The following is an 11,198-nucleotide window of genomic DNA, read 5'->3' on the forward strand; positions in this document are numbered from 1 at the left end:
AACTAAAAGAAAGCTTATTATTATAAATTAACCTTTTAAAATTTTATGACACAGAAAATACATACTACAAATTTAGTAAGACAATTTGAAGCATCACATGAATATAGGAGAAAATATGGAGAAAAACAGACCATAGACACACACAAAGGTTTTATATAGATAGCATTACATGTTTTCACTGTGTATTCGTAGTGCCTGAGAAAGAAAACATGGGGAAACAAAAATAAAGTATGGAAGTGATTTTAAAAAAATGTATAAATGGGCATTGTTATTTTAAAACACTGTGTTAATATTAGTCTTTAAATATAGATTTCTTGGCTTTTACAAACTTTTGTCACAATTGGGATTTTTTTTGTCATTAATAGGATGAAATTAAAGTAATACAAGATATTTGTTAAGTGCATCAATGCCAAGAAACACTGATTATTTTACAGGCAAAGATGAAACACTAAGAAAACTGCTAATGCCAAGCAATACATGGCAGGACACAATATATGGCAAACAATTCATTAAATCGTTAAATTGTTTCATGTTGCCCATCATTAGTACATTATAAGTGTCCTAAAAATACCTTCATGTTCTACCTCATTCTCAGGCTAAACTAATAGATTTTATTTTGGTTATTTACTAAAAACATTTTTAACCATCTTAGAATGCAGGTTTTATTATAGAACCCCATCTTCAAATGGTCTTCAGTATAGCAAACCTCTTAAGCATTTGGTTTATGCATAAGGATATTACTTAGTTTCTCTAATTATAATCAGATCATTTTTTCCTCATATTTTCAAATAGTTTTAAATGGCAGTGCAGTCCTCTAATAAAAGTGACTTAGACTGTATTTGTTACATTGTTCCAGGTAGCTAATTTATTAATTTAAAAAAGTTACAGTATATTCTAGTCACATATAAGATCTTAAAAGCACTTAAAGATGAAAAACTGTGAGAGAAGTTTGAGCATAGATTTTCTTTTAAATTCTCAAATAAAATATAGATGTTCATATAATATACTAGGAATAAAAAAAGTAGCAGGTAGCTATTACAAAGAGATCTCAGGAGCTATGCATCTTGATTAGATGGTTTTAAAAAATTATCTTTTAATACTTTTAAAACAGTTAATTTCCATTTCTCTGAAAATGACAAACTTTCTTTAACCTAAAATGATTCAGTGTTATTCTTTCTGACTTCTCATAGTAAAAAGGCTTAATCCATTTCTGATAACTCATTCTAGAGTCACAACATAGAATAAGAGATGTCACCTAATAAGTCTATCCTTGTTTCACATTTTTATGAAATTTGACTTTGACAATAAGAAGGTGAGAGTTTACATTTAAAAGATTAAGAGCCAGGTCAACATGTCTAATAATCAGACATTATCATTGCCCATATTGCCAATAACCAAATGAATGAAATTTTAATATAAATACTACCTGAAGGTATTCCCCCCAAAAAGCCCAGTGTCAACATATTTGGAACCTCATTCAGAGTCACAGCATGCTAAAGTATATGTTCAACTGTAAAACACCATATAAAAAATTAAAACAAATTATGCTCACTTCTCTCTTCAAAGAAAAGACATTTGAAATTTAAAAGGATAAACATTTTAAAAGTAGGACTGAAATCGCATGAATAAAAGAAAAGCTGAACAAAAGCACCAGCTAAGTACAGAACCCAGGAAGACAACAAACGAGCAAATTCCAGAGCCAGGTTGGATATTAAAGAGAAACCCATTCGCTGGAGAATGGCAACGGTTACTATGAGCTTTCTCGAGCTACCTCTGCCTTTGGATATTTTTTAAAAATTTATTAACCTGACAGCAGGAAACTTTATACAGATTGCCCCCTGACAGGGTGCCAGTTTGGCATAAACACTTTGCTATCTTTTTCTTTAGCATAAAAAAAAAAAAATCAAGAAACATGTTAAGTGGAGCCAGGTGCATATTTGGGCAAATGTGCCCGCTCCTCTGATTGCCTTGCGTTCCCAGGGAAGGCCTGAATAATCAGGAGCCGCCCAATAGCAGAACTGAGCCCTCTCCCCTTCCTCTTCACATCTACTTTCTTTTCAATGTGTGAATGTCTGATGTATTATTAATCCCTAAATATAAACCAGCAAGGTCGTCAATCAAAGAAAGTACCAGTTCCCTCACAAATTATCTGTTTACTGTCTAATAACAAACAAGGTCCACTTGAAACAGTCAACTCAAATCTCATTTATGAAGTGGGAGAAAAAATGTATTCGGTCCATTCTTGAAAAGAATAATGCTAACTATATAATTAAAGCAGGTAATTAGGAGTGAAGGCAATCTACTCAAGGGCTGAGCCTTGGGAGTTTGAATCCGGAATGCACCTCTATTTATTAATTATGACATAAACTGGACTGGGTGGAACGACAAAAACACCGTGATGCCATGTAAACTTTAAGACATCGGGATCGTTTAGAGGTGTGATGGTGTGCAGATTAATCTAATTTTTCATACTGTGTCTCATTTCCAATTGTTTATAGGACTATTTAACAACAAAGTATAAGAATCACAGCAATCAAAATGAGAGGAAAAAAAGTAAAACCACGTTCACATTTTGACTTGCTAATGCATTACCACGTAGTATCCTTCGACACTGCAATATTGAACTTTCTTGTTTACACAGAGCCTGACCCGAGCATCCCAGGCATGGCAAAGAAACAGGAAAGGAAGGCACTAGGGAAGTCCCCACCGACTCTTCCGTCACACATTTTGCACTGTCCTCCATTGAAGTGCCACTTAGAAATGAGCATAGCTCTACAAACAAATACGGTGACAAGTTTGAACATCAGTGCCTCTCTACATGGATTCATTTTTATTTCAAAGCTTACATATTCATGCCATTTAAAGTGGATTTATTTATCAATGCAGCATTACAATGATTTTCTTGGGGCTAAAAACCCACTAAACTAAATTTGTTGAAACGCACACAGCCTCTCACTGATTTTTTAAAGAAATACCCTAGTGCATTAGATTTTCTTAAATGTAAGAAATGTGTCTAAATGTGCACTTTTCCCCTCCAGTAGTCAGATAGCAGCACGATAAGGGCTTGTTTGACTATTAAACCATAACTGATGTTCGACAAATACTTTATCATGCATCCTGTTTACTTACACACATACAGGTTTCTACTGATTTCTTTTAAATAACTGTTTTTGCATAAATCTGTTACTTAAATTATTTAGTTGATTTAAAAAAAAACATGCTAGTATTTCCCTAGCAAAACACACTTTCTTCAGAGAATTCAGTATGAATTTTCAATTGATATGATATAGAAACTTTTAAAAATATGGAAGCAATATATATTTTAAATAAATATATCTCTCTAGAGAGTTTTCCTCATCAACTCCCAGCTAAATCCCTGTTGGGCTTAAGCCCTATGTACTGATTACTGGCTCCAGCATAGTTAATCAGAAATTATAAATACCCAAGGTATTGTAACCTTGAGAGAGACGTTTAAATAAAGTAATGAAGACAGTGATCCCATAAAGGCGGCCTTCACTTATGCACAGGCGAGAGGCAGCATCACCCCGAAGTGCAGTCCCCAGAATGCCCTGCAATGACCTCCGCGCTGACCTGCAGAGACCACTGTCTCAAGGGGTGACAGACAATTTAGTCCTTTATCCTTTTGTCATTGAAAATGACTCCACTGCCATAAATTCTAATCAAGTCAAACTGGATGGCAATTTGAAAAAAAAAAAATCTTATAATGCATGTTTCCGGGGGAAAGATCACAGAAAGGAAAAGAAAAACAGGATAGGTGGTACATTCTCTAGCACGGAGAAATCACCGAGCCAACTTTCAGCCCTTTTCCAACAGTTCACGGATAAATGACATTGAAAATACCCGCTCTTACAAGTATCATTGCACGCAATTTCTTTCAGTCTAGAAAAACACAATATTGTAAGAGAAAACCAACCACAAATTTTTATTTCGGATCCAATACTTATAAATGGTTTTGCGGTTCCACTTCAGCTCAAGTCTCTGAGCTGTGTGCCCAATTCACATACAGTATAGCACAACTATACTGTAAGCCGTGGAGACTAACACAGCCACCCAAGGTAGCTGGGACTTCGAGAACAGCAATCATGAGGTTTAACTTGAAACAATAAAAATTTTCCCAGGAGAAACACTGTTAATAAATCATCTTTCAAATCTCAAATATATATGGGAGAAAATATTTAGGGCACATTTTATGAGATCTCACTTCTTCTGCTGAGAGTGCATAGGAAAACTTTAGTACAGATATTTTTTCCAGGGATATATATTATTTTTATCCTTTCTGAGGCCATTTTCCCGACCAAGTTGTTGATGCTACCATTTGAATTTTAGCATCCAACTTGAATGAATGTGGAACACTGAATTCTTGATGGGCATAACTAAAAGTGAAGCACCACATTGACACGAGTACTATAAATGTCACTAGAGAAACACAGCAACCTCTTCCTTTGGAGATTGTTTGCCAAAGGCCAGTTTTGAGGGTGGTTTCCAATATGTACATCACTAGTCACATATTAAATGACTGGCCCTGCATGGCATCACTCATCTGATCACATAGCTACAGCACTGTGAGACACAGCGCCAGTTTCTCTGAGAGTGCCCCCAACACACAAGCTGTTCTCATCCATACTGTGTCTGAGGGCTCAGAGCTTAGCATAATACAGTCATGAGCTGAAAAAGGAGATAAGTTATTCTACAGACTTTACAGGAATAAATAATGCACCACCTAATGATATCACAGAGAACTACCTAACCACGTTTCTCAATGAAATGTGGATCCATCTCTCCTAAGTGTACTTTAGTTTCCATGACTGTCCAAGTTAAGCAAAATGTTACCTCTGATGTAATTACTTTATAAAACACAAGGGCCCTTTTCTGAACTTTCTACTTAGGCTGGCATATGGCTTCTTGTTTCTCCTTCTGGTATTCTGAGCTGCTCAGAGCACTGAAACATTCTGCACAGTATGTTTCCCTTTGGATGCTGTTAAGTGCAGAGGTGCAATTTAAGGAGAGGCATAAAAGGCCCAATGGTTCCTGGAATTTCCTTTGTTTATCCATAGAGGGCATCAGTATTAGCCTTTCTCCTGCAGTTTTGGGCTGAAGGTGCCATACTGTGAGAGAAACAGACTTGTCCTCTGGACTGCTAATTTGAACAAGACACAGACGGGGGAATAGGCTTCGAAGAAATCTATTTACACTGAAATTTCAGGAACAATAAAAAACTGAGCTTCTCTTGTCTCCTGTTGTTGGTTAATGTCTCTCTATGAAACTAAACATATCGAGATGCACATGATTTGTCTTAATCTGCCCATTTCATTAGAGAAGCATAGTTTTCAATAATACAATGCATATATAAAAGAATGGCAGTTTGAGAGAGAGAGAATATTAGAAAATCATTGTTTAGAGAAAAATGTGGATGCTCTCAACTATTCAGGAAGAATGCAATTCTTCATTATCAAGTGAAGAGTATAATTAGAACTATATCCAAAAATAAAAATAAAGATGTAAACATATGCATGTCAAATAAAATAATGGTTCCTTAAATTGTGTTGCCAGAGTTGCTTAAAATTCTGGGAAGAAATTATACTGGAAAGTTTTGGTTAGTTACCTAAATTAGAATTCCTAAGACTAAACCCTAGTAATATTAAAAAGTAAGAGCATAATAGAAGCAAAAGCTAAGGAAACCATACAAGAAAATTGGGGTGCTTTCCTTGTGAGCTGCTTTCTAGTCTCTTTTTCTCAATTGTCTCCCATTTTTTTCTCAAGTTTCCAAAACTATTAATTCACTGATTTCTTCTTTACTCATTGGAAACTGTGAAATATTTACATCGTGTTTGAAAAGCAGTCTAGAAACCAAAGACAATCGAGTACAGAAGGAATATGAGATATAAGATGCAGATTTTGCTGTGTTTGCTCTCATAAAGTCAGAAGTTGAGAATTTCAAAATGAAGGTGGGTAGGTGCCTTCTAAAATCCACTATGGTTTTTAAATTAAACTAGGATTCCTTAGTAAATGGCACCCCACGAAGATTTCACTTCAAATATATTTTCGATAAACTTTTAATTCAAATCTCTTGGACTCCCGTGGATTTCTTGAAGCTTATTTCTCTATACATGCAAATCAATGAGAGGTGGCATAATAAATCCACAGCAATGTCCAACATTGGGAAACCTAAACAACTGTTGAGAAGCCAAATTAATTACTCCTCCACTGGATTACTTGAAAAAAAACAAGTTGGGGCTTCCAGTTCAAGTCTACAAAATATATTTATTTTCTTACAAATGTATGCAAAATTTAGAAACAAATAATTTGTTATCTGTAGCACAAATGATAATTTATTATCTGTTGAGTTCAAAATTGATGACTTTTTAAAAGTCAAAGTGTTTCCTTAGTATATTCAACATCAGAGGGGCTTCAGCATGGATTTTGCTTTCCTGTAATTTATAATTTTATCTGATTTCTCCCTAACCTCCCAAAATGAAATGACTATTTCTGGACATAACTCTTCCTATATGGATAAAAATTTGGACTATAACAAAATATTTCTTTAGTATGAAAATGCTAAATCCTCAATGCATAGGTTTGGAAAATTTATGACTGAGGTGGAATTGCTGCTTTTCAAAGAAAGGGTAACATCAAAGAATTTCTTGAAACTGGAATCTCTTATACTCTTAAGTATGGAACAGTATTTTGCCAACAGAAAATTTGAAAAGCAAAGTTTCTCAGCAACACCCCTCCAATGTCTGACTGAGTAACATTAGGGGAAAACTCCTCTGTTGAAGCTGGCCTAGAGTTACCAAACTCTCAAGGCAGTTTTCTGTCGGTTAAAACAAATAAATAAAGAAAGCCTAAGTTTTAAACTGAATTAATGACTTTTTAAACAAAGTAGTCTATGCAATGACGTTTTTCTTTGAAGTTCAAGAGCATGACTATTTTTTTTACCTGAAACTAAGCAGTTCTCTGCCTGACATACATACATACATATATATATATATATACACACACACGAAGTTAGTATATACACATACGTATGTGAGTATGTGTGTGCGTGTACACACATGCACACACACTTAAAAATAATTAAAAGCAAATGTTTCAGGAGCAATTGTTCTGAAAACCTAATGTCACTCCGAACCATAAAGTGCTTCTCCAGCAGAGACATCTATCAACATCCATCACGCAGGCACCGGCCTCAACAGCCCCCTCCCCTTTCTGATTAGAGATCACAGTTGCTTGAGTTGGCTTACAGAGTGTCATCTGTTTGAATGACAGATGTCTTTGCTGGAGTGGCACTCTGCTTGTTCTTGTTTTGTTTATGAAACAAAGATTCCTGAAAGGTCCTGGGCTGCCTCCACTTTTAGCATGAAGCCATAAACACAACGCTACAGGGGAGAGGGGTTGGGATAGGGGAGAGAATCAAAGGACCTGTTTTCTTTCCTCATCACCCTTTTAAAAGAAGAAATATTCATTCTGATGGTGATGACAAATGTTATTTCTCTGAGCAATCCCCGTAGCCACTTTTGTTTACCTGGCATAGCACGACTTGTATTGATATTTTTCAGTTTCTCCTCTCCCGTCTTTAGACGGCAGATAATAACTCTTTACTCACCTTCCCCTTAACAAAAGGCTGCGAAGCAACCCGAAACCGAGTCGATATTTATTCAATAAATGTTAACCAATTCTCACAATGGAATTGATTTCCTGATTATTATTACCACTTTCTTTCTTTCTTTTTTTTTCAAATAATTTCCAGCCTGGGGACTCCAGCAATATTTGACAAGTCAAAATAGGCAGCGCATAAGTTCCTTGTTGGTAAAAGTTTGGAGGACATCCTCCTAGCCAGCTGGAATCAGCTTCGGTGGCTTAGCACCTCCGAGATGCGAAGCTCCTTTTCCAGTCCTTACAAGAAAATTGAATGAACAACAGAAAAAAAAGAGGGGGGGGAGCGTGGGGGTGGATTGCTCTTCCGGACAACATGGTAGGGCTGAAATGAAATACCTAGACAGACTTACCGAAGAGCTTGCTGGGAGTGTCCTCGCTGTCATTTGATTCCACAGGCGCAAGCAGGGGCTCATTCAGCTCGCTGTCTGAAGTAGCAGCCTTGTCCTCACCTCTCAACTCCGCATTCATTTCACTCCGCACTGACAGCAAGGGCTTACTGACTTGTCCAGCTATCATTGGATCCTAGGATGGGCGAAAAGAGTGAAGGGGAGGAAAAAAAAGTGGCAGCTTTAGAGTGCGTGTCCTCTCTCTCCCTCTCCCTCTCTCTTCTCTCTCTCTTCCACACACACACTCTCCCTCTCTCCTCTCTCTCTTATCTCTGACTGCTCCCGCTGTTATTGCTGGCTGCAGTCAAGTGAAGAGCTATTACAGATCCGATGAGTTCTCCATTACTCCCCACCCTATTAAAGCTCAACTAGCATGTGAGAGATTCAGGAGGCTTCGGAGGGGAAAAAAAAAAAAAAAAAAAAAAAACTTCTTTGAAAGCAACCTAACCAACACAGCTTTAATTGTGGGATGTGCTTTTGTGTGAATGTTTTTACACCTTGTTCTGTCTTTAATGCACTAAGAAAAAAGAAAGTGCTGGGTTTGTACTTCAGCAACATACTAAAAAGGAAGGAGCACCCTATGGAGGAACCACAGGCTATTTTAAGAAGCCTTCTCCCTGGGGGAGAAGCAATTAAACCCTATCCCAAGAGCAGAGAAAAGAGATAGGGAGAAAAGAGACCTCAAAACGCTTTCAATGGAATAAAAGATATTTCTTATGTAAATTCTATAAGCATCCTTAGAAGTTGACTTCACTGGTCCCAGATTGGGGACCGAAGCTGACCCCAAATCAAATGAACATTTTAAAGCAAATAATACACAACAAAACGTACAAAGATTGGTTTAAAAAATTTTAAAAGGAATCGGGAAAATACTTACAAACTGTGATCAATAATTCGGATACCTAGAGCATCATACGCCCAGAGCATTAAAGAAAGAGAAAACAAAAATCACCTCCAAAAAAGGTAACCTTTTCCCCCTGATAATTTAGATCTGTCTTATCTTCAGCACATTTAGGAGGGCATTTTAGGATCAGAAATATTTTCCGAGTGTAGCCTTTTATTCCATTTGCAAACTAAGCTGCACAATATTGTTTGGACACAAATATCAGATGCAGAAGGAAAAGAAAAGCAAGAAGTGCTCTTTTTGCGTGATCTAGGAGCTATTTATTGCCAAGTTCATGCCTAAATGGTTCCAGAGCAGGAAACAGGTGACCAGCACAGGAGCAGGTGGGGCAGCCTGCTCCCGGGTCCCATCGTTACATTGGTTGCGGTATGCCTGTGGGTTTTTTTTTTTTTTAATGTATTCATGCCTGAAAAGTGAATTTGATATGACACATGATAATCTATGAAAATGTTAATCAATACAAATAGTTTAAGCTGTCATCAAATGCACTTCTTTAGTCAATACTCATACCACTGAAAACAATGTCACTGTCACCAGGGCTTAATTTGCACAGCACTTAAATATTGGACCCTGTGCATCAATGCACTTCTTCTTCAAATACTGTAGGTAAACACATTTTCTCCCTATTTAAGGCTGAAGCACTCAGCACGCATTTAGCTGAGCCGAATCCTCCCTTTTGAATACCTTGATAGGTCCACTGGAGGGCAAAATTAATACTTAATTGAATCTCACAGTCATCAAAATAATCAATACTTTTTTATTATTTATTCTTTACAGTCTGTTGACTGTTTCAAACCTCTGAGGGAATGGTGGAAAGGATTCATGGCTTTGAAACACTGTCATTTAACAAGGTAATTTTCAGTGGGGCATTAGGGGTTGTGAAACATATAATAAAACAAAAATGGTGGCTTATAATAGGAAGAAAGAAAAGAATTATATTTCTGCCATCTAACAAAACAGGATAAATAAAAAAGCAAGTGCAGAGAGAGAGAGCGAAAAAGGAGGGGGACGAGGGAGAGAGAAAGACTGGCTTTTGAAGGGTTTTATCATATCAAGAGCAGAGCCGAGCTTTCATAATGCTGACATTTCTCATCCTGACAATCCTAAACAAGTGGAAAGGATGAGATCGCAGATATCATCTTTCATCACATTCCCCAGCTTAAGAACCAACATGACAGCTCCTCTCCCCTTTACACTGTTAATTACTAAATAAAATACTACTCTCTGTCAGCATCAGATGATTGCAGATAGCAACCACGAACATCTCCCCATTGTTTTCCCCCCTCTGAAATGGGGAGACCTACCTTGAACTCTTTAGAAAATAAATTAGGCTTGTCTCGCTGTATTGTAAATATCTGAAATATAATCAATGTAATCAATGTGGTCGATTCACAGTATTGTCAGCCTAAATTTGCTGGTGATAGATTGGCATTTTGTTTACTGGGTCTGGTTGCTGGGATTTGGAGCACTGGAAACTTGGGGCAGAGAGGGGGGAGGCAGGCAGAGGGCAAAGGAGACATAATTCTCAAAATTTTTCCAAATTTCTTTCCTGTATATCTAAGAACGAACGTGTGTTTGAGTTCTTCTGATTCAGTTGGCAGGCGGGGTGAGGTAGGAGAAGGAACCATACTCCCCGCCTTACCTCCTGGTGTTTGTAAGTATACTCATCACATGACGCGAAGAGCCCAGGTTTAAATTCTAGTATACTCTTTTTACCTTATAAAAGCTTAAACACTCAATCTCTCTGTTCTAAAGGAAGGGGGTGTGACTTGTGCCTTTGAGAAACCCAGTCTCTGTGGCTACACTGCCCATGCGAGCTTTTTTTAAGGTAATGTTAATGATAAACTTATGTCGAGAACAGAATTCTTATGATAAGCCAAACATGATTATTAAGGTATCAGTGAATATCTGGATAAACTTAAAAAAGGATATTCTACTCATGCTTTATTTGCAAAGGGTCAAACTGAATTCTGAATCACAGAGAGGAGCTGAAATGCAGCTGCTGAGTTCAAGTGCACTTAAATCTCTAAGATGTTCTGTCTGGCTGATGTGTGCAAAGCATGTACTGGCAGATGGTATATATTCACTGACCATCAGCTCTTTTTCCTTAAATTACATTTATGTACCTCATACATGGCTAGGTTCCCGACTAGTGCTTCTCACTGTCTTAAGCTAAGAAAATTCTGGATTTTGTCATTCAAGAACTCATTTGATTTTTTTCTTCTTACAAA

General features: G+C 37.0%; 1 protein-coding gene across 2 annotated transcripts in view; it reads right to left on the reverse strand.

Moving 5' to 3' along the window:
• The window catches only part of POU6F2 (POU class 6 homeobox 2), a 362,706-nt gene extending 354,511 nt beyond the window's left edge, over positions 1-8,195 (reverse strand). For both annotated transcript variants that reach the window (XM_012654534.1, XM_012654533.1), the window contains exon 1: positions 8,028-8,195. In XM_012654534.1, the coding sequence (XP_012509988.1) occupies positions 8,028-8,193 (166 nt within the window). In that variant the 5' untranslated portion in view covers positions 8,194-8,195. The remainder of the gene's footprint in view (positions 1-8,027) is intronic.
• Between the last annotated feature and the right edge of the window lie 3,003 nt (positions 8,196-11,198).

This window comes from Propithecus coquereli, unplaced genomic scaffold, assembly GCF_000956105.1.
Source record: "Propithecus coquereli isolate 6110/MARCELLA unplaced genomic scaffold, Pcoq_1.0 Scaffold441, whole genome shotgun sequence".
NCBI lineage: Eukaryota > Metazoa > Chordata > Mammalia > Primates > Indriidae > Propithecus > Propithecus coquereli.